Raw genomic sequence first — 25,884 nt, forward strand, 5'->3', positions numbered from 1 at the left:
CCCCCCCCCCCCCCCCCCCCCCCCCGCTGCATTCCTGCGCCGTGACGCAGCCGAGCAGCGCCGGCAGCCACGCGGCGCCTTCCCGCCGTGGGGACACGCCGGGACCCCCCCCCCCTCCCCTAATTTTTAAGGGACACCCCCGTGCCCCCCTCCTGGGAGGGGGGGGGTCCTCACCCCACGGTGCCCGTCCGCTGCTCCTGGCAGGCGCTGGCCACGCTGGGGTGGAAACTGGGGCGGGCGTGCAGGGCGGCCTCCTTCCGAAAACACTGCCACGGGGGGGGACAAAGGGGACCCCGGTGAGGTTGCGGGGTTCATGGAGGCCACCCCCAGGCTGTTGTCCCCTCCCCGGTCACCTGCGGCAGGTCGGCGATGACCCTGTCCCTGCGGACGGGGGCCAGCACGTTCATGGTCCCCTGGGGCCGCCGGGATGAGCTCGGCGGCCGGACGGAGCGGGGACGGGCTGAGAGGCCTGGGGGGAGATGGAGCGGGGGGCGGCGCTGCGCCCGTGTCCCCAGACTCTGATTTCCTCGTGTCCCCAAGTCCCCATTTCCCTGGGTCCCCAAGTCATCCTGTCCCCAAGTTCTGATGTCCCTGTGTCCCCAGCTCCTGCTGTCCCTGCCTCCCCAGGTCCTGTTTTCCGTGTCCCCAAGTTATCCTGTCTCCAAGTCACCGAGTCCTGCTGTCCCTGTGTCCCCATGTCCTGCAGTCCCCATGTCAACTCCTGCTGTCCCCATGTCCCCAAGCCTCACTTGTGCCCCAGTCCCTCATGTCCCCATGTCCCCCATTCCCCCGCCTCATGTCCCCAAGTGCCCCAGGGGCCCTAGCGGCGGGGGGCGGGGGGGGGGGGGGGGGAAAAAAAAAAAAAAAAAAAAAAAAAAAAAGGGGGCACGGGACCCCCCCATTCCCCCAGTCCTTCTGCCCCCATGTCCCCATGTCCCTCATGTCCCCCTGTCCCCCCATGTCCCCCCCCCGGTCCCGCTGCCCGTGCATCCCTTGGGCATCCTCCATCCCCGTGTCCCCGAGTCCCCACCCGAAGCACCCCGGCACCGCCCGTCCCCGTGTCCCTTGGTCCCGGTTACCCCCCGTCCCCCCGGTGGCCCCAATTTGTCCCCGTGTCCCCGGGGCCCCCCCCGGGCCCCCCCCCCCCCCGGTGTCCCCTCACCCCAGGGTGCCACCACCCCGTCCCCGTGTCCCCGGTGCCTGTCTGTCCCCGTGTCCCCGCCATCCCCACACACCCGTGTATCCCCCCGTGTCCCCTCACGGTGTCCCCGGGGGGGGGGGGGTCCCGTCCCCGTTACCCCGTTACCGCGCCCCTCCCGCCGCCGCTCGCGGTGCTCGGCACTGCACCCCCGCCGTCCTGGCCCCTCCCTCGGGCCTTTTTGGGCGGGGAGGGGGCCGGCACTGCGGTTCCTGCCGGGCTGGGCCCTGCCGCCGCTGCCCGCAGCCCCGGGACCCCCGGGACCCCCCCCCCCCCGGGCGCACCCCGGTCCCCCCCCGGTGACAACGGGGAGGGAAGCGGGACTACAACCCCCATGATGCCCCGCGGGGCGATGGGGGCGATCTGCGCATGCGCTCGAGAGTCTCCTCTCTAAGACTACGCTTCCCGGCGAGCCTCGCGGCGAGAGAGTCAGGAAGATCTCGCGCGATTTGGGGCTATAAGCCCGTGCGGCGCGGGGCGGGCGGCCCCTTTCGGCTTCCGGCCGCCCAAGATGGCGCCCAAGGCGAAGAAGGAGGGTGAGGGCGGGCGGCCATGAGGGGCGGGCGGCGTCAGGGCGGCGTGTGCGGCCCCCCGTGGGGTGTGGGGGGTGCCCGGGGCTCGGCCCCGGGGGGGCTGCGGGGCTCCGGGCGGACGCGGTGCGGTGCCGTGCCGGGCCGCGGGCACGTGGAGGGGACGGGAGCGGCCTGCAGCGGGAGGCCTGGGCCTGAGGGCTGAGGGGAGCTGAGCCGAGCCCCGCTGGGTGTGTGGGGGAGGCCCTTCGGAGGAGTTCTGCGGGTGGCGGTGCCCCCCCAGGGAGGCCGCGGCACCTCGGGGAGCCTCCTGGGCCCGCAGATCTTTCTTGATGCTGACCGAGGTGTTTTCACAGCCGTGCCTCCGAAGACAGAGGCGAAAGCCAAGGCGCTGAAGGCCAAGAAGGCCGTCCTGAAGGGGGTCCACAGCCACAAGAAGAAGAAGATCCGCACGTCGCCCACCTTCCGGAGGCCCAAGACCCTGCGCCTGAGGCGGCAGCCCAAATATCCTCGGAAGAGTGCCCCGCGGAGAAACAAGTACGTGTGGGGTGCAGCTGCCACAGTGTTTGGGGGGGGGGCGGGGGGGCGGTCCCTTGGGTGGGAGCCTGGGCCCCACTGGGGCTCTGAGGGTGGGACTTGGCCACTGTGCTGCCCTTGGGGCTGAGCCCTGTGTTGGGGTGCAGGTGATGATTTCAAGCGACCAAAGCCTGAGAGTTTGTGATTAAATCTTTTCTTTGGCAACTGATGCACCCCAAACTTGGCTTTTGAAAGCCTCTGAAGCGTAGGTGCAGCTCCTGCCATCCTTCTGTTAACCCAAGGGCCTTCCTCCTGCAGGCTGGACCATTATGCCATTATCAAGTTCCCTTTGACAACAGAATCGGCGATGAAGAAGATAGAGGACAACAACACTCTGGTTTTCATCGTCGATGTCAAGGCAAACAAGCACCAGATCAAGCAGGCAGTCAAGAAGCTGTACGACATCGACGTGGCCAAGGTCAACACCTTGATTAGGTGAGAGGGGAAGATCAGGTCACTGGGGGGTGTCAGGTGCTCCGCGTGGCTTTTGACAGAAAGCTTGAACACGCGTGAGTTCCAGCAGTGCCGCGGGGGCTCTCAGGAAGTGTGCAGTTAAATTCAGTAGCGCGTTCAGTGCTAAAATGTTGATAAAAGCAACTTTTAGCTGAGCATATCTTGGTGGAAATGAAGAATAGCGGTAGGCCAGGAAGCCGGCTTTAGCAGGGAGCTCTTCTAACGCTGAGGGAGCCCTGTGCAGGTGATGTGAACGTGGTTTACCACTGAGCAAACTGATGTTTCCAAAGGAACCACTGATGCACATGCCGTAGCGGGAGTACGGAGTAGGTGCGAGGAGCGGCGTGCCTCTGTGCTGATGTCTCCTTTTCCACTCTAGGCCAGACGGGGAGAAGAAGGCTTATGTCCGACTGGCTCCAGATTACGATGCGCTGGATGTAGCCAACAAGGTGAGAAGTCGTGGAAACTGCCAAGCTTCCTTTTACTCTCTGTTTTCCGCACCCGTTTGTCCTTCCTGGTGTACACGAGGTAGTTCTGCTTGAAGCACGCTGGTGCTACTGCAGCGTCCCTGTAGCTGAGCGGGATTTGAGAGCGTTTGGAAGCAAGAACACTTAATATATTGTCATAAAACCCGGAGTTCAGCGGGGAGGTTACTGGGAGCTGCAGTTCTTTCCCTCCTCCATCCAGGGGCTCCACTGCACAAGCCTGCAGGAGCTCTCAAGTGTGGGAGAGGACGCAGGAAGCGTGTTGGGAGCGGTGTTTGTCTCGACAGTGTTCTCAGCCAGCAGGGCGGGCAGCTCCCTCGGGGGAAAACGCTGCCAAAGGCGCTGCTGGGGCCTGGCTGAAGGGGATTTCACTGTGCAGGTGGCCATCCTGCTGGAAAGGGCTGGGGGTTTCGTCCTCGATAGAGCTGCGGGGAGCAGGAGGCGGTGGTGGGGAGTAGCCTGGGGATCCTGGTGCAGCCAGACGTGTATAATGATGATGCGAGGCACTTGGGCGAGCCTGGGAGGAAGAAACCTGTCCTCGGAGAGCAGGAATCCTGGGCAGATGTGTGCTGGCGATGGCTGGTGGGGGCTCTGCCTCTTTGCCATCTGTTTTAACCCGCTTTGCTTCTTTCCAGATCGGAATCATCTAAACTGCATCGAGGACTGTACAGACAGGACAATAAACCCTGTAAAACCACTGCGGGACTCCTGTGTTTTGTGACAGCGCAGCCCACGCCGAAGAGCCTGCAGGAAACTTGCCGGGGCTCCGCTTTTAGCAAACGGGGGTTGGTTCCTTCCTTCCTGCTGTAGCCTGGCAGCTGCCAGCTGCCCTCTGAGAGGCTCTCGGGGGGTGCAGGGCTGCCCCACGTCTGGCACCGCGCTGCTGGCGTGTCCTGCGTGGCCGACCTGCTCTCTCTGCGGGTAAACACCAGTGAGGCGCTGCTCTCCTGATGCAGATACCTGTCCACACGAGTGTGCTGGTGTGTCCTGACGCGTTTTGTCGCACTGTGATTAGTAAATGCTTGTGGTGGTGGTTCCCAGCGTCCTACACAACCCACGTGGGCCGTACCACAAGCTAACGAGCGCCCAGGAGGCCGGTACGACCTGCAACAAACACACATTCATGGTTCCTGTCCGGTACAGGCTGATTTTCCACCTTTTACAGGTGCATTTTCCACCTTTTACAGCTATTTGCTTAGGCTGCGGGCTTTGAAACCCTCAAGCTAACACAATGGCAGGCACTCTGTGTTTTTTCTGGCACCATCCACGCTCCCCTCGTTGCAGCATGTGGGTTGGAGCCTGACACCGTTCCTGTCCACGGTCCTCACCAGGGCTGTTTCCAAGCCAGCTGCTGTTGCTGTTTGGGCAGCTTTGTTTCCACAACTTTTTGGATGAAACCAGGTTTTTGGAGTGCTCCGAGAGCCCTCAGAACATGGAGCACTCGGTGAGCAGGAAATGGAGGTGGAGTGCAGATAAGCCCTTAGAGATAATTGGCACTAAGTGCGGTGTGCTTTGCTGAGGAAAGTGGTGAAGGCTGTGGCCAAATATTGATCGCAGCAATCGAGCTCAGGCCGTGGGACACCGAGTTCCCTTCAAGCCTCTTGCAGAGGGTGCTGGCGTCCTGAGGGCACACGTAAAAAAAATAATAAGGTGGTGAGTGAGGAGGGGGAGCTCCCCCAGCTGCTGCTGCTGCTTTTGGGCTGTAGGTAAGATTTTTTTCTGGGCTGAGCTGCTGCTGGCTCGAGATTCCCCTCACAAGGTGCGAGGCTTTGGACCTCCACGAGCTCCCCTGCTGTGGGGTGGCTCCAAGTACTGGGGGAGAGCCCCCAGGCCTGTGGGGTAGCTATGAGCTTCCACCAGCTGCGGGACACTTCGTGAGGACAGCTTGGAGGTGCGTAGGGTGGTCCGGGGAGGATGGGAGGCTGAGGCAGCGCCGTGGGAGAGGCTGGAGGCAATCCTTGTGTTGAGGGAGGCGGGTGATGCTCCCGGCCTGCAGCACGAGCTCCAGGCGTGGGTGAGAAACCTCGAGGGCAGAGCGCTGCTTCCCTCTGTGCTGCTCCCTTCTGTGGGCACCCTTGGTGCAGGCCAGAAACCTTCCAACCCCTCAACCTCTACAGGCCCAGGTCCGTGGCTTGAATTTGAGAGCAGAGCATGTTGGCAAGGTGTGCGGAGCCAGGTGCGGCTGAACAGGGATTGGAGCAGGAGCCTTCCCTGCGACATCCACTGCTGGGAGGCCGGTGATGCCCTGGACAGAGCCAGGACAAACCTGCTCCCTCCTGCAGCTGCACCTGGTGCTCCTGAGGGTGAGGACACCTCACCGAACCCTCCCTTGGCTCTGGAGCACTCTGGGAAGGGGACAAGCAGCAGCAAGGGCTCTGGGGGTATTCACTGTGCTTAGCTGAGCCGTGTCCACCCCAAAAATGATTTGGGGATAGAGGAGCTGCTCTCCTCGCCAACCCCTCGCCGCTGGGAGAGCCCTGATGTGGAGCGAGGAGCAGGTACGTGTCCGCAGCCCTCCCCGGTGGCGTGGAGGCTGGGCTGGGAAGGGATTTCACATCAGCATGACTTGCAGTCTGCCCTGACCCTGCCTTCAACTTCTCCCGATGGCTGCTGCAGGCTGGCACTCGGCGTGCACCTTCCCTGTGCCTGCCTCCTGCTCCGGGCTGGCAGCCGGCCCGACCCGCGGCTGCTGGGAGGTGCTGCGGGTGGAAACTGGGGGGCAGCCGGGGGCCCTGCTGGGGAAACTGGGTGATGCCCGAGCCCTCCGTGATGCAGGAGGGTGGTGGGAGCGTGGCCCGGTCCCCTGGGGCTGCGTGTGCTCCGTGCTGGGAAAGGGGACGTGGGGAATGGTGTGGAGATGGGGAGGAGGGAAAATGGAGTTTGGGGGCTGACTGCGTGGGGTACGGGCAGGTGGAGGTGGTGCTGAGGCCGTGGGGCTTCAGCTGCAGCTGGGAGGATGCGGTGTAACGTCAGCACGGCTCCTGGTGGTAAGGCTGGGGCCTGCTGGGGCAGGAGGAGAGCCGGCAGCTCGGCTCGGGGGCTGCTTACTGCGGTGCTGGCACCGAGCAAAGAGGGGGCGAGGTGGCTGCTGCAGGGCTGGAGGAGATCCCTGCCCACGCACGGCCCCAGGTATTGCGTCTCCATTTCAACTTCTGCCAACACGCGGCCCCCTGTGCCAGCTGTGGGGTCAGGGAGCCCTGGCAGGATCTGGCACCGCGGGTGCTGGCAGGATCCAGCACCACAGGCTGGATCTCTTCCCCTCCATCCTCATTTGACCTGCAGCCCTGCGTCTGCCTGAGCTGCTGTTTTAGGACCGATCCTGCCCCGGAGCAGGGGCTGGGCAGAAATCCCTCTAAGCCCCACTGGTCGTAGCCAGTCCGGGGTGATCCCGGAGCAGTCCCATCAGCAGCGTTTGCCTTCCCACTGCTCCTGTGCCCCACAGGACCGCCTGGGCCAGCTCCAGCCCCATTCCCCCCCCCCGGGGAGCTGCACCCCGGTTCTCCGAGGGGTGCTGCCGGAGGCAGCCCCGGGGGGATCGAGCAGGCAGCGATGTTCCAGGAAGAGCCCGTGGCCTCACTCGGCCTTCCCATGCCAGCTCGGCTTCACGTGGCTGCTGGGTGAGTCACGGCTCCTTGCCGCCAGGCCCAGGCGGGTCAGGGACTGCAGCCGGGCTCAGCCCCTCTCCTGCCGCCTTCCCCCCATCCCTGCACGGCCCTTGGGGTGCGGGAGCTCGTGCACGAGGGGTCTGTGGAGGAGGGAGAAAGGAAAAACACGAGTGGAAGGCGAGGGAGAGCCGGAGCCTTGCTCGTTCAGCACTGTGCTGGTCCCCGGGGGGTCCCTGGCACGGCGTGAGCTGTGGGATGGCGCCGGCTCCCTGCCCTCCCCTGGGAGCGGGGGCACATCCTTTCCCATGGCCTCATCCCTCCTCCTCCCAACACCACACACACACACAAAAAAGCCAGCCTGGGCACGCCGCGGCAGCAGTGAACAGACCGATTTAATGCACAGAGCACCCAGCACCACGGCGGGAGGGCCGCGGCCCTTCCCTCCCAGCCCTCTCAGGCCATCAGCTGCGCCACGCAGCCGCCCCTGGCCGCGCTGGCGCCGAAGCCGGCTCGGGCCGCTCCTCCCCAGGCTGTGCCCCCGGCTTCGGCGGCATCCCCACGGCTTCGGCGAGGCTGTCGGGCTGGTCCAGCAGGGTAGCAGCGGCTTGCAGGCAGCAGAGCGGGTGAACGCAGGGCCCGCGGCCGGGGAGCGAGCCCTAAGGCACATCAAGAGCAGGTACGGAGAGAGCCCGGGGTTCTCAGTCTATGAGGAACTTCTCGCCGTCCACGTCCCTCCCCTTGCGCAGGGAAGGGCAGAAGTCGGAGCGGAGGAGGCGGGAGAAGTACATGAGGATCATGGCGTCGAGCAGCAGGAGGTTGGCCGTCAGGAAGGCGCCCTGGCCCTGCACCTCGACGTGGCGTAGGAAGTACCAGGTGAGGTAGGCCTGGGGCGCCAGGCGGAAGGCGAAGTACATCACCAGGTTGACGTACTTGTTGGCCTGGTAGAGCGCCGGCGAAGGCACGTTGCTCATCTTGAGCAGCATGCGGGCGGTGAGGAAGATGTTGCTCACCTCCACCAGCAGCAGCAGCATCGCCGCCACCAGGAAGCGGCCCGTGATGATGAGCGAGACGAAGGCAGAGATGGCCTGGGAGAAGGGGACGGGGGGGGGTCAGCTCCCGGCTTGGGCACAGCCCCGCGGGACGCGAGCGCTTCCCCACCAGGCTCCGGGTGTACCCTAGGTGGGAGCACCCAGCACCGCTCCCCTTTAGCAGATCCACTCCTGGAGACCCTGGAACCCTGCGGGCACCCGATCCAAGGGTGGATCTCATTCCCCAGTGCCAGCTTCCCCGGGACCGAGCCGTGCCCCTCTGCCAGGGAGCAGCAGCCTGTCTGGCTCCCGGCGCCGGGAGCCGCCGCTGGCAGCCGTCCTGCCCCGCCGGGCGCCCTGGCCTCCTGGATGCGCAACCTACCTGGCAGCCAGGGCAAGGCGCAGGGAAGGGCTGCGGCTCGCCGCACCGCACAGCCCCGGGGGCACAGCAGCCCCCCGAGGTGTCCCGTCCCCTCCCCGTGCTCACCATGGCGTGGTGCACCAGGTACTCCCAGGACGAGCGGGACTGGTGGTTGAAGATGATGTCGAGGCTGTCGTGGATGAAGTAGCCTGTGGAACGAGGGAGAGCACAGGGGGGGTCCGGCTTGCGTGCCGTCACCCCGCTGCGGGAAAGGGGGTGCAGGAGGGGCTCAGGGTGTCCCGAGGAGGGCAGCGTGCCCGTGCTTTGGGTAGGGAGCCCTGTGGTGGAGCCGTGCCCTGGGGTGCTGGCGCCATGCAGGCTGCCTGGTGCTGACGAAGCAGGAGGTGTGGGGGCCCCAGAGCCGGGGGGGGTGCAGTCCCACGGGATGGCTGTGTCTTGGCCATGTCCCAAACGTGTCCCCAATGTGTCCTGGCCGTGCGACCGCTTACCTGAGGAGAAGCAGACGAGCAGGTGCCCTGAGACGCTGTAGCCGTCCTGGATGTCGGAGAGCAGCTCCGGGGACTGCCAGAGGCTGGGGGGGGCAGCAGAAAAAGAGGGAGAAACGGGGTGAGTGTGGCGGGTACGGCCCCGGGACCCCAAACCTGCCCCGGTGCCGGGACGAACCGAGGCTTCCCGTGCTCGGGGAGGTGTCCAGCTACCGAGGGGAAACCTATTCGAGGGCGGGTGGGCGTGAAGGCTAGAAAGCTTCCCCCGGCACCCCGCCCCCCCCCCCGGGCCCCCCCCCCCGGGGGCGGGTAACCCCCCCCCCCCCCCCCCCCTTCCCATCCCGGTACCTAAACAGGGCCCAGAGCCCGGCCAGCACGGAGTGCGCGAAGGAAACGAGGAGGTTCCCCCAACGCCAAACCCTGCCGGGGCGGCTCCGCACGGCTGCGGGCCGGGGCAGCGCCAGGGCGGCCCTGCGCAGCCCCCCGAACAGCGCCACGCTGCCGCCCACCAGCGCCGCCGACGGCGCCCGCCACCCGGGGCCCATCGCGCTCCGCTCCCGCGCCCGCGGGGCGCGCGCTGGCGCGGGCTGCCGGGCGGGGGGCGGGGCCGTGGGCGGGGCTTTTCCCGCACGGCCACGCCCCTCTCCCCGCCCTGCCTCCCGCGCTGGCGCCAGCTCGTGGCGGGAAGTGCGGCTGCGCGGGGGGGGAGGGAGGGAGTGGGGTGGTGGGGGTGGGTGTTTGGGGTGGTTGGTGTGTGGCCGGGGTGGGCTTTGCACGTGTGTGGGTGTGCATTGGGCATGGCGGGGCCGTGCTGGGCATTGCACACGTGTGTGTGTGCATCGGGCATTGCACATCCATGCTGGGCATTGCACACGTGTGTGTGTGTGCATCGGGCATTGCACATCCATGCTGGGCATTGCACACGTGTGTGTGTGCATCAGGCATTGCTTGTCCGTGCTGGGCATTGCACACGTGTCTGTGCGTTGGTTATTGCATGTCCATGCTGGGCATTGCACACGTGTATGTGTGCACATCAGCCATTGCACGTCCGTGCTGGGCGTTGCATGTGTGTGTACATACATTGGCCACTGCATGGCCAGGCTGTGCATTGTGTGTGTGTGTGTGTGTGCACCTCAGCCATTGCATGTCCATGCTGGGCATTGCATGTGTGCACATCAGGAATTCCATGTCTGTGCTGGGCATTGCACGTGTGTGTGCATGCATCAGCCATTCGTTGTCCCTGCTGGGCACCGCATGTGTGTGTGAATGCATTGGTCATTGCACATCACACGCAGTGTTGTGCATTGTGTGTGTCTGTGTACATCAGCCATTGCATTTCCATGCTGGGCATTGCACGTGTGTGTGTGTGTGTGTCAAGCATTGCATGTCTATGCTGTGCATTGCACATCCATGCTGGGCATTGCACGTGTGTGTGCATACATCAGCCATTCTTTGTCCCTGCTGGGCACCACATGTATTGCATGTGTGCACGCATGTATTGGCCATTGGATATCCATGTTGTGCACTGCACGTGTGTGTGCATCAGCCATTGCACATCCACGCTGGGTATTCCGTGTGTGTGTGCATCGGCCATTCCATGTGCATCCAGGGCAGTACACACGTGTGCATGCATGTCCATGCTGGGCACTGCGTGTGTGCGCATCAGCCATTAAACGTCTGATGAAGAGAAGGCTCTGGGGAGACCCCAGTGCAGCTTTTCAATGCCTAAAGAGATCTTAGAAAAGAGGCAGAGGAGGACTCTTGGGCAAATACTGCCAGGACAAGGGGCATGGCGTTAAACCCAAAGAAGTCAGATTCAGACAAGCCATTAGGGGGCAATTCCTCACCGTGAGGGCAGCGAGGCCTGGCGCAGGCTGCTCCGAGGGGCTGTGGGTGCCCCATCCCCGAGGTGCCCAAGGCCGGACGGGACCTTGGGCACCCTGACGTGGTGGGGGGCACCCTGCCCATTGCGGGGGGCTGGGGCTGGGGGGGGCTTTGAGGCTCCTTCCGTTCACACCAGGCATCGCCCATCCACAGGGCTTTACACCTGTGTCCCAAGCACTGTGTGCGTGTCCCCGAGCCCCCCCCCCCGGTGTCCCAGCGCTGTCACCTCGCCCCCAGCCACCCCTGGCCTCCTCGGGGGGGGGGGGGTTCTGGGGACCCCCCCAGCCCCCATAGCGCCGTGCTGGATGTCGCTAGATGGCAGCACGGCCACACGGCATGGCCTAGGGGGTTGGCAGTGCCACCGCTGTCCCTGTGCCCCTCTTTGGGGCAGGGGCCGCCCCCCCAGCTGTAAGGCGCGGACCCCCCCCCGGTGCCAGAGACCCCCCAGGGCCGGCCGAGGAGGTCCGGGGGGGAACAATGCTGGCTTGGTGGGGCGGCAAGGAGGGGATGGGGGGGCACCGAACACCCGGGAGGGGACACCACGGTGGGGTGGGGAGCGGTGAGGAGCCGCCGGGGGGGCTCCGTGGCCCTATAACGGCCCTACAACAAAGGAGGAGGGAAAACGGGCGCGATCCGGGGAGTTTTGTCCACTCGCGGCCACCGTAGGGGAACCCGGAAGTGTCTCCATGGAAACGGGAGGGGCCTTGGCCTGCAGGGGGAGCGATGGAGAAATACGAACGGATCCGGGTGGTGGGGAGAGGGGCCTTCGGGTGAGGGGGGACGGCTGGCGGCTGAGGGGGCTGCGGGCGGAGCGGGGAGCTCCGGGGTTGGGGGCGTGTGGGGGGAGCCAGGCCGCTGGCACCGCGGGGTGGTAGGCCGCAGGCCTCGTTACCATGGCAACAAGGCTCCGGGCTCTGTTGCCATGGCAACTCGGGGGTCAGTGTGGCACCCTGGGGTGGGGGCGGGGGCCTGGCCCGGGCTGTTGCCATGGTAACGGGAAGGGGGACACACGTGGCACCCCCCCCGGGGTGGGGAAGGGGTTGCCATGCAGTCCCCGTTGCCATGGCAACGTGGCAGACCAGGCCCTCGTGTCACCCAAGGGCGCCCTGTGTGTCCCCCCTTCCCCCCTGTGTCCCCACAGCATCGTCCACCTGTGCCTGCGCAAGGCCGACCAGAAGCTGGTCATCCTGAAGCAGATCCCCGTGGAGCAGATGAGCAAGGACGAGCGGCTGGCGGCGCAGAACGAGTGCCAGGTCCTCAAGCTGCTCAGCCACCCCAACGTCATCGAGTACTACGAGAACTTCCTGGAGGACAAGGCCCTCATGATCGCCATGGAGTACGCCCCAGGTGCGCCCCGCTCGCCCCTCGAGCAGCTCCAGGGGATGCCAAGCATTCAGCTCGCCTTGGGTCCATCTGCCATGGCCTCATGTTGTGCTCCAGAACCCCCCAAGACTACAAATGGGGCCTTCTGGAGCAGATATGGCCGTTAGATATTTTTCCAGAGAAGCATCTGCGCATCCTGGTGGGCGCCAAGCTGACCAAGAGCCAAGTGTCTGAGCTCTGGCACACGTTGCCCAGAGAGGTGCTGGAGTCGCCCTCCCTGGAGATCCTCAGAAGCCATCTGGTCGTGGGCCTGGGCAATCGTCTCTAGTTGGCCCTGCCTGAGCAGGGGGTGGACGTGAGGACCTCCATAGGTCCCTGCCAACCCCCAGCCATCCTGTGTTTCTGTGCTTACACGCCTTACGTCTGCTCCTCCTAACAGATACAAAGAGATTTCTAACACCCCTGCCGATGATAAGTGTTCCACCATCTGCCCCGGGTTTGGGTTTCACTTATGTTTCCCTTTGTCAGCTCTTGGCCACGCTGTTGGTCCCACAGATCTGTGTGGGAAGATGTGATTTCTAACGGGACTTGGTGTGGAGTGTAAGATTAACTCAACATTTGCATGAGAGTTTGTTAAAAGTTTCACAGGAAACCTGAATCGAGACCTTGCCTTCTCGTTAGGGGCCTCTCAGTGCCACGTGGCCTCTTGGACTGCAAGAATTTTCGTCTGCAGAACAGGCTTATCTTGTTCTGCCATCAAGGTCTGTGTCCTGACAGGGCTCCAGGAGCTGTAATTTTCGTGTTCCTTTTTCCTGCTGCCTTTGACAATATGTCAACGGCAACTTCTCTCTCGCTGTTTCTTCATCCCACCAACTGTGCTGTCATTGTTCTCCGCACGGTCTCGGGAGCACGGAGAGAACGTGCCACATGTCCCACCAGGACGTGTTCTTTCCCATGCGCTTGCCTCGTTAAGATGCTGTGCCTAAATCCCCCGATTTTAGCTCGTGCTGCCCTGTGTGGCCACCCTTGCTGACAGCCCTTGGTTGTCTTTCTCAGGGGGCACGCTGGCGGAGTTTATTCACAAGCGCTGCAACTCCTTGCTGGATGAGGACACCATCCTGCACTTCTTCGTGCAGATCCTCCTGGCTCTTCACCATGTGCACACCAAGCAGATCCTGCACCGCGACCTGAAGACGCAGAACATCCTCTTGGACAAGCACCGCATGATCGTCAAGATCGGAGACTTCGGCATCTCCAAAATCCTGAGCAGCAAGAGCAAAGCCTACACGGTGGGTGGCCTGGCCTCGCAGGGGAGCTGCGTACCGCCACGGCAGCAGGCTGGAAACGCTGGGCTTGGCTCGCGATGATCTTTGGGAAGCTGCTGTAGGAGTAAGGTTGGAGGTAGGATACTCGCAGTAGGCCACACAGTGCTGCCTTGCTCCTTGGAGGTTGTACAGCCTGATAGCTTCGTGCCCGAATTTGTTGTGGTTCTGTAGGCTGGAGAAAAGTGAGAAAAAGCTGCTTGCCTGAGCCTGGGAGAGGAGAGGATGGGGTGTCTGAGCCCGCTGCTGAGGGTCAGTTGAGCTTCTCCTGTTGCCGCTCTAAGGACTGGTGTTTGCAGGCTCATCAGAAACACACCTGGCAACTGAATTCCTGCCAGTGCCCCTCTGTCCTGCCTTGCCTTAATCTCCTCCCTGTGTTTGAGATCTGGCATCGTTCCCTGCCTGGTCAAACCTGGCTGGGCGTTTATATCATGCTCATTGCTCTGGGCTTTGATTCTCTCAAGTGAATAGGAGCAACATGAGAGGTAATCTCTGTACGTGCAAGGGAAGGCTCCAGGAGGCAAGTCCTCGTATTTTTTACTGAGATTGTCAGCCAGACATTGACACCGGGGAACAAACACCCAGCTCCCCTAAGCTTTGGTGCTCTAGCCAGTCTGTGCCCTGGGCTGTAAACCAAGCTGTTCTCTTTCCACCTTCCTGCCTTTCCCAGCGTCACTGTAGATTTCCCCGTCCCTTTCAGGTTGTGGGAACTCCGTGCTACATCTCCCCAGAGCTCTGCGAAGGGAAGCCTTACAACCAGAAGAGTGATATCTGGGCTTTGGGTTGTGTGCTGTACGAACTCGCCAGCCTCAAGAGAGCGTTTGAAGCTGCGGTAAGACAGATACAGTTTACATGCAGTGCAGGGAGCCGTGGTCTCATGCAGGCTTGGTTCACTCTCCTCACTGCGCCTGACAGCGTGAAGGCAGAGGGCAGTGCTGAGAGCATCTTACGCCTCGGCCTCGCCTCTGCCACCCAGCCACTGTACGTCTCTCTCTCGTTGTCTCTCAGAATCTCCCTGCCTTAGTGTTGAAGATCATGAGCGGGACGTTTGCCCCGATATCGGATAGATACAGCCCCGACCTGCGCCAGCTCATCCTCAGCATGCTGAACCTGGACCCTTCCAAGCGGCCCCAGCTGAATGAGATCATGGCCCAGGCCATCTGCATTCGCCCCCTTCTCAACCTCTACACCGACGTGGGCAGCGTTAAAATGAGAAGGCAAGCAATCCTGCCACGTCTGCGTCCCTCGGGAGGGGCTGCCACAGCTCACGACACGTCAGACCAGCTCATGTCTATGTGCTGAGCTCCACAAAGAGTTGTCCCCGTGCCGTTCTGCTGCGGGACCCAACGTGCAGCTGCTGCAGGCCCTGTGGCTTGTGGCAGCAGCAGGTGTGGGCTCGTCGTGGCAGTAACAGAGCTGTGAGCTCAGGGGGAAGCACCTTGACACTGACTTCCCTTTCTCAGGTGGCTTAAAGCACCTGCCGAGGCGGTTCTGTGAGCTAGTCAGCTGTGCCTTCTGCTGTGGGTCTGCCCAGACCTTGTGTGGTGGCACTGAGCTGGCGCTAAGGACGGGGTTTTGATTTGGCAGGCCTGAAAAGCCCTTGGCTCCCGTGCCAGCAGTGACCCACGGCCGGACGGGGGGACGAGTGAGCAGTGCCAGGCCGAGGGGTGAGTCCTGGCATGGGGCTTTCAAAAAAAAAAAAACCCTCTTCCTTGAGTGTCAGGGGGTCAGAGAGGCACTCGAACCTCAGGGGAGAGGACAGTAAGAAACATCGCCTCCCCTGAGCCCTGATTCAAGTTTCTGCAGCTTCCTCTGTAAAGGCTGGACCCAGCCATGGGGGTGCTAAGGGAGAAAGTCCCGATGCGGGGCAGTGCAGCTGGAACTGGTAACAATTAGCTAGAGCTGTCGTGCTGCCGCTTCCCTCGTTTCTGGGATAAAACAAGGAGCTGTTCCCCCCTATTTCCTCAGCCCTGGCAGCGAGCTCCTTCCAATGTTTGACCGGAGCACTGAGCTGCTCTGGCCCTGCTGGCGGGGGCACCGAGGCTGGCTGGGGCGCTCCTCTTGTGGGAGGAGAGGCAGGAGTCTTAAATCGATGGATTCTGTTTGACCCGCAGGTGTTCGAGGTGGTTCAGCCAGGACGGGAATCCCTCCTCCCCTGTCGTCCATCTACACCTGGGGGAGCGGCATCACCACCCCGCTCCGCCTGCCCATGCTCAACACCGAGGTGGTGCAGGTGTCAGCCGGCAGGACGCAGAAGGCCGGGGTCACCAAATCGGGGCGGCTCATCATGTGGGAGGTGAGCCACGGGGAACCTGGGGCGGGCAGCGGCCGCGGAGGGCTCAGAGGTGTGATTTCTGAGGAGGAAAAACTTCCCCTCACCGCTCAGGTCCTGGCCCTGCGTCCTCCAGACCACAGTCTAGTCCAGGACGTGGATGTCACTGTGGGAAGGGGCCCATCTTGATTCCCCTACCCATCTCTCGGTGCACGTGGCTTCTCTCCAGGCCCCCCCCGATGGGTGCTGCAGGAGGCCCCTCTCTGCCAGGAGCCACCGAGCAGCTGCAGCCTCAGTTTGTGTCCCGTTTTCTGGAGGGCCAGTCAGGCGTGACCATCAAACACGTGTCCTGCGGCGATCTCTTCACAGCCTGTCTCACAGGTGAGGTGCTGCCGTGCGCCTGGATGAGTCCCGGGACTGCCTGGTTTGGCTTTCAAACGCAGCGTGACAGCCTGGGCTACCTGCTCAGAGCAGAACTGGGAGATGCACTGGGCTGGGATGAAATGAAGGGCTCTGTGGCATGCCTTGGAGCATCAGGTGGGGTCAGGCATGAATCACAGGACCTCACGTGATGTGACGCTAGTCAACCAGGTCCCAAAGGTCCGTCTGATATGGGGAAGGCAATAAATGCATTCAGGTTGTGGTCCTGCCTGCAGCGGTGTCACCTGAAGCCAGAAACGGCCCAAACAGGGGGGGGGCTGGAGCGTGAGGAATGTCTGGGAAGTTCAGCCATTCTCTGTCACGTACTGTGCGAGTGTGACACGGACACAGGCACTGACTGGCACTGCAACAAGTCAGCAAGAAGGGTTCCTGTGAGCTCCTGGGGGGCTGATTGTCCTCAGCTGCAGGGCTGCAAGGCTTTTTGGTTGGGAGGAGGGCATGCACGCCAGCCCGAGGCCGTGCCTGGGGAGCAAAGCCCTCCCGGTTGTCCTTCGGGAGCCCTGTTTGCCCTTCTGCTGGGGATCAGGGCAGTAGATGACAGACAAGCAGCTCCATAAGCATGTGTTTGTCCTCCCTCCCCGTGGCGTTTCCTGCCACCGCTCTGCTGGGCGGCTGCTCGGTGAGCGGCTCTGTGTATTTAACACCTTGACAGGCTGTGGAGCCAGCAGCTCCTGCGTACACAGCTGCAATAATGTTATCTCGGTGCTCCCCTATCATCCGACGTTTGTTTGGCGAGCTGTCGCAGCGCATCGAAGGCTGCTGCTCTCTGCAAGCTTGCTGAAGGCCGCGGGGGGCCCCCCCCCAGCAGGTTGTGAGTCACAGTGGGTCCGAGCAGAGCCAGTCCCCGCGGGGCTGTGTGCGTGTGCCTCGCAGGGCGTCACGTGTACCACTCACACCACTTCTTTCTGCCTTCCCAGACCGGGGGATAATCATGACTTTCGGCAGCGGCAGCAACGGCTGTTTGGGGCACGGCAACTTCACGGACGTCAGCCAGGTTTGTTGCGGAGGTGCCGGGCACGCTGCTCCCCCCCCCCCGGGGCAGGGGACGGATGATCGCGCTTTATCCGCCACGTGAGACGGCTCATCCCAGCTCCAGGGGTGTGCATCCCAGGCGTGCTCTGGCATCCGCAACCCTCCCCCTCCTCTCCTGGTCGCTGCGGGTTTTAAAAGGCCCAACCTGCCTCTCTCTTTCTCTCCAGCCCCCCCCCCCCCTCCTACACAATGATCCCTTTGAGCGCGGGGGAAGTCAAGAGCTGCCTTGTGGTTGCTGTTGGCAGGCGCCCAGCTTGGAGCCTGCCTCCAATCACACACCTGCCTGCTTCGCTCTTGGCCTGCAGCTGCCAGGGTTCACTGAGAAAAGTTATTTTTCAAAAGAGCCAGTATTTAAAGAAGACCTCTGTTTTTTCCGATTGGCTCCGAGCGCCGGGGCTGAGGGGCTGTTGTTCCCTTCCAGCTTCTTCCTTGCCTGCCCTCGGATGTGGCAGCAGCCGATGGCTTCCAGCCGAGCCCGGGGACTGGTGCCATTTGTCTCTGTGGTCAGCTGGCTCATTTGTGCCTCGCTCCGTCCGGAGCTGAGCTGCTCGGTGTTTATTGCTGGGGGGGAAACCAATTGGGAGCAGCAGCCAGCTCCCAGCAAATGGTGCTTTTCACTTCAGGCACATAATGAGAACGAGGCTCGCCCCGGCGAGGTGTCAGATCTAACAGCAGGTCACAGCAGGGGCTGGATGAACCGTGGAGATCCCGCTCTCCCCACGCCCTAACGAATACGTGGTGATGGCTCACGGCTCCTTCACGCAGGAGCCTTTCAGCCAACGCATCCTGCACCAAGCCCCTGCCTGCTCAGAGCGTGCGTTAACAGCCCCTGGCACTCCCCGCGCGGGCAGGGGGGGGGCGAATCCCAGCCCTTCGGCTGAACCTCTTCCCTCTCCAAACCGTTGTGCCGGCTGCTTTCTTCCGCCCCAGAGATGTTTGCATTATCTTCTGTGCTGCGTGCACGTAGTCTCTTAAAACCCTTTGAAGGCTGTTTGGAACAAAAAAAAAAACAACAAAATTCTCCGGTGTTTGTGTTGGATGAAAACTGGGATGCTGCCAGCGCTGTGCTGGGGCTTGGGGGGGGTGCAGGGTGGGAGGGATGGGAGCAGCCGGGCGGGCTGGGAGGTCTCGGCTGACGGCTGCTGCTCTTCCCCTGCCAGCCCAAGATCGTGGAGGCCCTGCTGGGCTACGAGATGGTGCAGGTGGCCTGTGGCGCATCCCACGTCCTGGCAGTTTCCAACGAACGGGAGGTGTTCGCCTGGGGCAGGGGGGATAATGGTAAGAGAGCTCTGCTGAGCCAAACGGGGCTCGTGCTATCCGTTGCCTGCTCCCACTCCCCTCGCTGGCCCTGCTCGCCCGCAGTCCGCTCCAGATGTGCCAGGCTGGGTGGGTGTGGACGAGTCGCAGCTGCTTCACCGCATACCAGGGCCCCCCGGGCTTGGGGTTTCGCTGCCTTTTGTGGTGATAAATCCCAGGCTGGGCTCTTGTAGCCAGCTCCGGTGATGCAGTGGCTCGTGGGGGTGTGCTCAGTTTGTCTGTTGCCATCGGCTGTGTCCTGCTTTGTTCCTCCTGCCAGGTCGGCTTGGGCTGGGCACCCTGGAGTGCCATAACTCCCCCCAGCAGGTAGCAGTCCCGCCAGAGCATGAGGCTCAGCGGGTCATCTGTGGCATCGATTCCTCCATGGTCCTCACAGTGAAGAACCAGATTCTTGCTTGCGGGAGCAACAGGTAGGGGAAGTGAGGGTCTGAGAGAGCTCAGAGCCTGCCTTACAGCTTCCTCAGGCCCTTGCTGTGTCCATCACAAAGACGGAGCAAGGGTCTCTAGAAGAAATCTCCCTGTGATCCTGCTCCCCAGCTTCTTGCTGCTGGTGGTGCCGTTATGCTAGGGCAGGATTTGATGCGGGATTCAGCCAGCTCTGAGCTGCCCTTTTCTCCTTGCAGGTGTAACAAGCTGGGCCTGGACCAGATCAGATCAGCAGAGGAACCTTCCCCAGAGGACCAGGTGGAAGAGGCCACCGTGTTCACGTGTGCCCAGTCAGCCCCCTTGAACCAAGAGCCAATTGTGTGTGCTGACATCGGTACGGCGCACTCTGCTGCGGTCACAGGTGAGGCGTGTGTGCCCAGACCCCTGAGCGGGGGCTGCGTTTCCTCTCTCTTCCTCCTGCCCCCCGTTCTTGTAGATAAAAGCCTAAAAGAGCCTCAAGAGACAGCCTGCACGCAGTGCTGGAGCTCTGGGGAGCAGGATGCTCAGCGTGGTAGAGAGCAAAGGGGTTCTGTGCATCCCTGGGTGACACCCGTTTGTTTCTCCCGTCTCTGTCGTCAGCTTCTGGCCAGTGTTACACCTTTGGGAGCAACCAGCACGGGCAGCTGGGCACCAACTCGTGCCGCAACAGTCGCGTGCCCCACCTGGTCGTGGGGCTTCAGGCCACGAAGATCACCGTGGTGGCTTGTGGGGACGCCTTCACCGTGGCCATCGGAGCAGGTGAGGCTGAAGCCCCCGCGTGCTGGGCTGCGGCAGGCCCTGACTTTCCTGTGCCTGGAATCCACGTTGCCGGTCGAGGCAGGAGAAAGCTCCAGGTGGAAGGGAGGCTGTTCCCTGGTGAAGGCCACCGGGAGCCCCGCCTGCAGCCAGGTCTGTCCCTCTGCAGACGGCGAGGTGTGCACCTGGGGGAAAGGAGCCAGGGGACGCTTGGGCAGGAAGGACGAGGAGACGGGAGCGCCGAGGCCCGTGCAGCTGGAGGAGACGCATCCATACCTGGTGACCTCCGTAGCCTGCTGCCACGGGAACACGCTGCTGGCCGTAAAGCGTGAGTAGAGGCTTTGCTACCGAAATTCCTGCCGCGAGGGCCCAGCCTGACACAATGCCTTGTGACCAGAGCTGTACCGAGCACCCCTGGCACGTAGCTATGAATTATTCCTGTCCGTCTAGGGGAACAGAAATAACCTGAAGTGCAGAAATATTCCCCTTCTGCCGCACCACCCTGTGACAGTGCTGCTTCCCCCGGGCTGGGGGGAGCAGAGGGAAGGCAGAGGCTGTCTCACGCGCTCCCAGACAGGTGGGCTGGCCAGGCTGCAGCCGGTGGGGAGCTGGCGTGCCGGCGGTCCCCCCGAGTATCCAAAAAGAGCAGCCCTCTAATTGCTGCTGCTGAAATAAGAAGCTGAGATTTGAGGCGTCGTTTTGGCTGCTGGCTCTCCGTTGTGGTTTGGAAAAGATAGCGATGGTTTTGTGGTTCCTCTCTGCTGAGGCCAAAGGCAGCATCGCGGCGTGGTTAAAACGTGCCCATGGCATGACCCTGCCCTTCCGTTGCCTGGGCGTACGATGGGAGCCTGGCCCAGACTGCTGGAGGGGGCCTTTCTTCCTCCTCTGCCGGGCCGATTATGGCCTCGGCGCTGGGCTGAGGGATCCCAGCCCCAGCCCACTTCAAGGAGGCTAATTACACCCCCGAGGGGAGGAGGCCCGCTGGCTGCCCCAGCGCAGCCGAATCGGTCCCGTTTCCGTGATGAGTGCCGAGCTCTCACGTGATGCCTGCTGCCGTGAAGGGGATGGGGAACCACCAAGTCCCCGGGCTCAGGAACAAGCAGGGAATCTGCTGTGGGAGCAAAATGCTACCAGCTGCACCCCCCCCTTCCCCTGCTGGAGTCACCCTGCGCTCTGGGCAGCTGGGTTGTGGGCTCCCACCTGCAGCGCTGCAGGGGCTGAGCACGTAGAGGTACCGGCTCAGCTGCAGCAGCTACATTCAGCACCAGGGCTTAAGTTCTCACTTCGGGCTTTCACGCAGCTCAGTCCACCTGGAAACCTCTCCAGAGAGAGCCCGAGCTGGTGACGCTTTTGGTGTTTCAGCCAGTTTCAGGTCTGGCCGTGAGCTGGGAGGGGTGCTGGCCCTGGCGAGCCGCGCTCCACCTTTGGGGCGGCAGTTGTGCACCGCTCTGCGGTCTCCTCCCATGCGGCCAGCACTGTTTTTGACTGGCTTGGACTCGTGCCCACTTTATTGTGAGACTGCTGCTGCACCCTTTTCTCAATCCCACTGCAAACACAGGCCTGGAATAACTGGGAGAAGCCAGGCGTGCTGGAGAGGAGGATGAAGGCGCGAGCCCCAAGATATTTCCTGCTGCTTGGGCTCTGCCACTGACGCTTCCAGGGGCAGCAGGGCAGGGATTGCATTGCTCATCTCTTGCTGCAGGACGCTACTTGCTGCAGCTTCATCGAGTGGTGGCTTAGGGCTTATGCTTGGACCTTGCTTTTTGTGTTTCAGCTGCCGTGGAAGAGTCACCTCCTCAGTGAGCTGGAGGCGAGCAGGGCAGCATCCAGCCTCACCGTGCGAGGGCAGAGGCTCCGCGTGGCGTGCCTGTCCTCTCGCTGGACCCGTGTCCCTGCGCCCAGAAGGGAGCAGCAACGACAGGGAGCTCCTGACGATGGTTCCCACAGAACCAGAGCTGGTTTCGCATCGCATCAACGAGGGTCGTTGTGAACCTGAAGTGCCTGAGAGCCCCTGCACCGGACCTGCTGTGGGGCAGACGTCCCCGGTGCTGGTGCTGCGTTTGGTGGGTCACGCTGGGGCTCTTCTCCACCCTGTTGGGAGTGCCTGTAGAAGCAGAAGGGCCCTCCTCTGCTGCTGGTGAGCACAGAGGTTGTTTTCCCCTGTGGAAACTGTCTCTGGTTACAAAGCCCAGGCTGACAGCTTGGTGTCTGAGAGAACTGTCAGCCTTTGCACAGCAGTGTCTGGAGTTACAGCCCCAGGCACTACACTGGGTGACTAAGTGCAAACCTCTTTTCTAATTAGAGAAGTCTGGCCTTTCCCATCCCCCCCTGAAAGCGTTTTGCCCGTTGGTTGAGCTGTTCAGCACGCTTTCAAGGGTCCTGGCCTGCATGGCCGGCCGAACCCGGCGCGAGCAGCGTCACGCTTGTGTGGCGCAGCGCGGCCGCTCTCCCGAAGTGCCGCCCGGAGCTCTCCAATTACAGCCCCAGGAGCTCAGCTGAGGATCCTCCAGCTGATGTTTGTCCTCAGGCCCCTAAATCCTGCTGCTGACCAGCTCGCTGGCTCCTAGCCGAGCTAATGCAAGGCAGCAAAACACAGCGAGTGATTGTCTCTAGTTGAAGTTTTTTAACCCAGATCTCTACAGGGAGATGATGAATTTTCACCAGGGATCCTTTCTGCAGGCAGGAGGGGGGCATATCACCATGTCACAGACAGGAGTTACGGTTTTTATCTCTAGAAGGGTCGTTTCCTTCTTTTCTTTTTTTTTTCCCCTTTTCTTTTTTTAACTTATATCTGCCCTGGGCCATTTTTTGATGAGCTTCTGTCTCTGATCTGTCTGACATTGCAAATGCTCTTGCCTTTCACATCCATCTTTGTGCTGTTGCCAATCTGTTGTGTATAAAGTCGGTGCTTTCATAAGCTGGCTGAGATGGAATCTCTCTAATTATTTTTGTGATTCTCTCCCGTCTTCAATGAGGGAAACCTCGCCGGGCTCTGCTAGGAGCCGACTGATCCCTCTGTCATGTGACAGGTAATGAATTTCTGCAGGTCTCCGGCTCTTCCCTCCCAGGCTCTGGCTGAGGAAGGGAGCAGGTCCTGTCCAGCCGGGAGAGGCGTGTGCAGTCCTGGCTGCAGACGCGGCCTCCCTCTTTGGCTCCTGGCAGGGTGGGTGAATGGGTTTTTCCCCTGCCGTTTTGTTTCTGGTGGAGCTGCCTTTTCGGGCGGTTACACCCTGCTAGCCCAGGAAGCCGACTCGTGTTCAAAGGCTCTGCCGGTGCCTTGGCGCTCGCCTCGCGCTGCGGGTTACGGGGACAGCTCTGGCAGCCCTGGTCTCGGTGGAGGGGAAGGTGTAGCTGCTCCCACACCAGCCTGAGCTCTGGGATAATTGCACGGCTGGGGAAAATCACCTCAGAGCCCCTCTGGGCTGTTGTATTTCCTCCTACAGCAAGAGATTCCTCGTGGCTCTGCGGTAGTGCTCACCCTACACCCACACAGCCCCCATCCTGGGGCTCCCCTCACCCCACCCCACATCCAAACACACCCCATAAGGATTCCTGCTCCAGCCTCACCGGGGCTGAGGGCTGGCGGGGACAGGAGTCTCTGCCACCCTTTGCCTCGCCAACAGTGACACCAAAATGCCGCTGCCCTGGGGCCACATGCAGCCCTGAAAGCCAGGCTCCTTGTTCCAGCATGCTCCTGGCAGCCCCCTCCGCCCTGCTGGCGATAGGGGGGTTGTTTTATGGCTTAACGAGGGGCTTCGCACAGCAGTGCTGGGGCTGGGGGTGTCACCAGCTCCAATATTGGGACTTTTGCCCCCAGGCAGGGGGGGACCGGTGCCGCCCAGCGGGCTTGGTGCTGGGCTGGGGGTTGTGCACCGAGGGCCGGAGCCCTGGGGATTTCGCAGCCTGCGCGCTCAGTTCAGCTGTGAAGCCCGGCGAGATGATTTGAATAATTTAATACCGGGCTGTGACCAAGCCTGGAGAAAGGGTAAAGGAAACAAAGAGGCCCCCAGCCCCGAGCAACAATAGCTCTTGAAACGACAAGCCGAGGCACGTCCGTGTGCCGGAGGCAGAGAGCAGCCCCAGCAAATAGGCCAGTTGCATTCCTCACGTCTGCTGCTTTGTTTCCCCACAGAAGCTCCTGGTGAAAACTGCAGGTCTCGGGGCTTCTGCCTTGATCCTTGTTTTGTCCCTGCACCCCGGTGCTGGAAACGGCTGGAAGAGCTCAGCTCGGCCACCCAGGGGCTGAGCACATCCCGGGGCCCTGATGGGATGAGGGCTCCCGGTCCCGGGTGGTGCGTCCCAGCCTGTGCCAGCCTCACCTGGGTGACCAGGTCTGTTCCTTTACACCAAGATCTGTTCATTTTCACTGAGGTCTGTTCATTTGCACCAGGGAAAAGCTGCCTGCAGGGAGGGACGGACACGAGGAGCCGCAGGCGGGCGGTCTCCGAGGGATGCTCGTTCCCATGCCTGCTGAGATCACGCGTCCCACTGACCTCGGCCCCTTGCTGTCAGCAGGGAACAGCCCCAAACCTCCTGCTGCTCCCTGAGCTGATCTGGGTTGGTTCTGGCACCTGTCCTGGTCCCAGCCCCGTTCCCACGAGGTTTTGCAGCCACCGTCCGTCCGTCCAGCACCTCGCCTCCTGCGGGCACCGGTCCCCAGGAACAGGGAGCGGGCTCTCCCCACTCCTTCCCCCGGGGCAAAAGGCGCCGCCTTGACTTCTTTAGAAGCCGGAGCGTCGGTTTTCTGTCCCTAAACCCGAGGCAGAGGGAAGGAAGGAGGAGAAGGAAGCCTCCCTGAGCCCAGATGGGTCCGGGGCCTGTCCTGCCAGCGGGGCTGAGGACATATCCCCTCTCCAAAGGCCATCGCCCTGCCTGGAGGTTGAGTGTCGCCTTTGTGCGAGACAAATGCCTCGCTGTAATGTGGAGTGCGGGGAGGGCTTTCATTAGGGAGAGGGGGAAAGGAGGGGATCTTTGTTTGCAGGGTCTGACACCTCGGAGCCATCCTGCCGGCACAGCCAGCGCCTTCTGATGGCTTTGTCAGCTCCGGGCTAATTAGCAGAGATGGCTCTTCAGCGAGGTTAGAAACGAAAAATTTGGGAACATCAAAGAGATGGGGTTAATGGTGATAAAACTCTGCCTGCTCCATGCCTGCCATCGGAGGTGGGGGCTCTCTGGGCTCACGGGGAGCAGCTCAGCGGGGAGCCCCCCCCGGGATGCTGGCGCAGGGGCTGTGGGACCCCCGTGGCCACCACCCCATCCCGCAGCCATGGCCAGGGATGGTTTGGGGATGGGGCCGTGTCTCAGGGAGCTGGGACGGGGGTCGGGCAGCGGCTGTGGTTGTTGTGTGCCTGGCTCCGGGGCGTGCTGCGACTTGGTGGCAGAACCAGAGGGACCCCGGGGCTGCTGCTGGGTCCTGCCCCGGGGGGCTCCTGGCTCTGAGCAAACCCCACCAGGAGAAGCCAGATTTGAGCAGCCCAAAGCCCCGTGACAGCTGGCTGCTGGCACTGCTGCCAGCTCCCGGTGCTCACCCGCCTGTCGTCTTTTTTTATTATTATTATTTTTTTAATTTAATTTTTACTTTCTGCACGTTGTGTTTCCAGGCTCTGGGCGAGATGGTTCGAGTTTAGCTCGCTGCTCCCCACCGGCTCATCGCAGCCCTCGGGGAAGCCCCTGGGGTGGCTCAGCCAGAGCTGAGCTTCTTGGTGCTCAGCACACATCGGGGCAGGATTCGCCCGTGGCTGGGTGCCACTGGAGCTGGGCGGCATCGGTGCCGGCGGTCATTTTAAGCAGGAGGAAGAAGAGAAGCGTGAGTGACGAGGGACACAGCCTGGCTGGCCCAGCGGGACCCCCAGGCCCCCCTCACCTCTGCTAACTGGGAACCAGGGGCTGGAACCAGTGACCCCAGCTGCTGGGAACGAAGCCCCCCAGCTGCTGCCCCCATCCCTGGGGGTGCAGGCCAAGCTCTCCCCGGTGCCCCCCGGCCAGCCCTCCATCCCCAACACCCCCCAAACCCCCCCAAACCCCCCCCCAACCCTCCCCAACCCCCCCCCCCGAGGGGGCGGGCAGCAGGGCTGGGGGCGGCGTGGCTCCGCTTTTGTCGCCGCCCCGGGGAGGAGCCGGGCGTCGGGAGCCGGGAGCCGGGGCTCGGGCAGGAGGAGGAGGAGGAGGAGGAGGAAGGCGAGCGGGGCCGGGAGCCGGCTGCGGGGCCGGGGCGGGGGTGGGGGGGGGGCGATGCCGGGCTACGACTACAAGCTGCTGGAGCGGCCGCGGCGCCGGGTGCTGTGCCCGCTGTGCGGGAAGCCCATGCGGGAGCCCGTCCGCGTCTCCACCTGCGGCCACCGCTTCTGCGACACCTGCCTGCAGGAGTTCCTCAGGTGAGGACCCCCCCCC

General features: G+C 62.5%; 5 protein-coding genes and 1 non-coding gene across 7 annotated transcripts in view; 4 read left to right on the forward strand and 2 right to left on the reverse strand.

Annotated features, from left to right (window-relative positions):
• The window catches only part of RAB34 (RAB34, member RAS oncogene family), a 2,814-nt gene extending 1,432 nt beyond the window's left edge, over positions 1 to 1,382 (reverse strand). Inside the window, exons 1-3 of the mRNA XM_035342836.1 lie at positions 1,323 to 1,382; positions 354 to 470; positions 175 to 266 (exon numbers count right to left, since the gene is read on the reverse strand). Of these exons, the coding sequence (XP_035198727.1) occupies positions 175 to 266; positions 354 to 407 (146 nt within the window). The 5' untranslated portion in view covers positions 408 to 470; positions 1,323 to 1,382. The remainder of the gene's footprint in view (positions 1 to 174; positions 267 to 353; positions 471 to 1,322) is intronic.
• A 198-nt stretch (positions 1,383 to 1,580) lies between these two features.
• Positions 1,581 to 3,940, forward strand: RPL23A (ribosomal protein L23a). The gene is made up of 5 exons (XM_035342834.1): positions 1,581 to 1,734; positions 2,085 to 2,265; positions 2,563 to 2,739; positions 3,137 to 3,206; positions 3,878 to 3,940. Exons 1-5 carry the CDS (start codon positions 1,710 to 1,712, stop codon positions 3,890 to 3,892), a joined length of 468 nt encoding a protein of 155 aa, XP_035198725.1. The 5' UTR covers positions 1,581 to 1,709; the 3' UTR covers positions 3,893 to 3,940.
• Positions 2,405 to 2,479, forward strand: LOC118176473. The gene has a single exon (XR_004755422.1). It is a non-coding gene; the product is annotated as a small nucleolar RNA Z17 (small nucleolar RNA).
• A 3,279-nt stretch (positions 3,941 to 7,219) lies between the features above and the next one.
• TLCD1 (TLC domain containing 1) lies at positions 7,220 to 9,348 on the reverse strand. The gene is made up of 4 exons (XM_035342832.1): positions 9,091 to 9,348; positions 8,746 to 8,828; positions 8,363 to 8,445; positions 7,220 to 7,932 (listed from the first exon to the last, which is right to left on the reverse strand). Exons 1-4 carry the CDS (start codon positions 9,285 to 9,287, stop codon positions 7,546 to 7,548), a joined length of 750 nt encoding a protein of 249 aa, XP_035198723.1. The 5' UTR covers positions 9,288 to 9,348; the 3' UTR covers positions 7,220 to 7,545.
• Positions 9,349 to 11,265: 1,917 nt separating this feature from the next.
• The window catches only part of NEK8 (NIMA related kinase 8), a 19,381-nt gene continuing 4,762 nt past the window's right edge, over positions 11,266 to 25,884 (forward strand). The window contains exons 1-15 of one of the 2 annotated variants that reach the window (XM_035342825.1): positions 11,281 to 11,396; positions 11,768 to 11,973; positions 13,006 to 13,238; positions 13,972 to 14,103; positions 14,280 to 14,488; positions 14,859 to 14,938; positions 15,386 to 15,568; positions 15,775 to 15,924; positions 16,902 to 16,978; positions 18,177 to 18,294; positions 18,593 to 18,743; positions 18,957 to 19,120; positions 19,339 to 19,497; positions 19,664 to 19,822; positions 21,269 to 22,422. In XM_035342825.1, coding sequence (XP_035198716.1) covers positions 11,350 to 11,396; positions 11,768 to 11,973; positions 13,006 to 13,238; positions 13,972 to 14,103; positions 14,280 to 14,488; positions 14,859 to 14,938; positions 15,386 to 15,568; positions 15,775 to 15,924; positions 16,902 to 16,978; positions 18,177 to 18,294; positions 18,593 to 18,743; positions 18,957 to 19,120; positions 19,339 to 19,497; positions 19,664 to 19,822; positions 21,269 to 21,297 — 2,097 coding nt within the window. In that variant the 5' untranslated portion in view covers positions 11,281 to 11,349 and the 3' untranslated portion in view covers positions 21,298 to 22,422. Of the gene's footprint in view, positions 11,397 to 11,767; positions 11,974 to 13,005; positions 13,239 to 13,971; positions 14,104 to 14,279; positions 14,489 to 14,858; positions 14,939 to 15,385; positions 15,569 to 15,774; positions 15,925 to 16,901; positions 16,979 to 17,183; positions 17,568 to 18,176; positions 18,295 to 18,592; positions 18,744 to 18,956; positions 19,121 to 19,338; positions 19,498 to 19,663; positions 19,823 to 21,268; positions 22,423 to 25,884 lie in introns of those variants that run through there. The other variant, XM_035342826.1, reaches the window with a different exon arrangement.
• The window catches only part of TRAF4 (TNF receptor associated factor 4), a 5,016-nt gene continuing 4,762 nt past the window's right edge, over positions 25,631 to 25,884 (forward strand). Inside the window, exon 1 of the mRNA XM_035342828.1 lies at positions 25,631 to 25,868. Within this exon, the coding sequence (XP_035198719.1) occupies positions 25,726 to 25,868 (143 nt within the window). The 5' untranslated portion in view covers positions 25,631 to 25,725. The remainder of the gene's footprint in view (positions 25,869 to 25,884) is intronic.

Source organism: Oxyura jamaicensis, chromosome 19, assembly GCF_011077185.1.
Source record: "Oxyura jamaicensis isolate SHBP4307 breed ruddy duck chromosome 19, BPBGC_Ojam_1.0, whole genome shotgun sequence".
NCBI lineage: Eukaryota > Metazoa > Chordata > Aves > Anseriformes > Anatidae > Oxyura > Oxyura jamaicensis.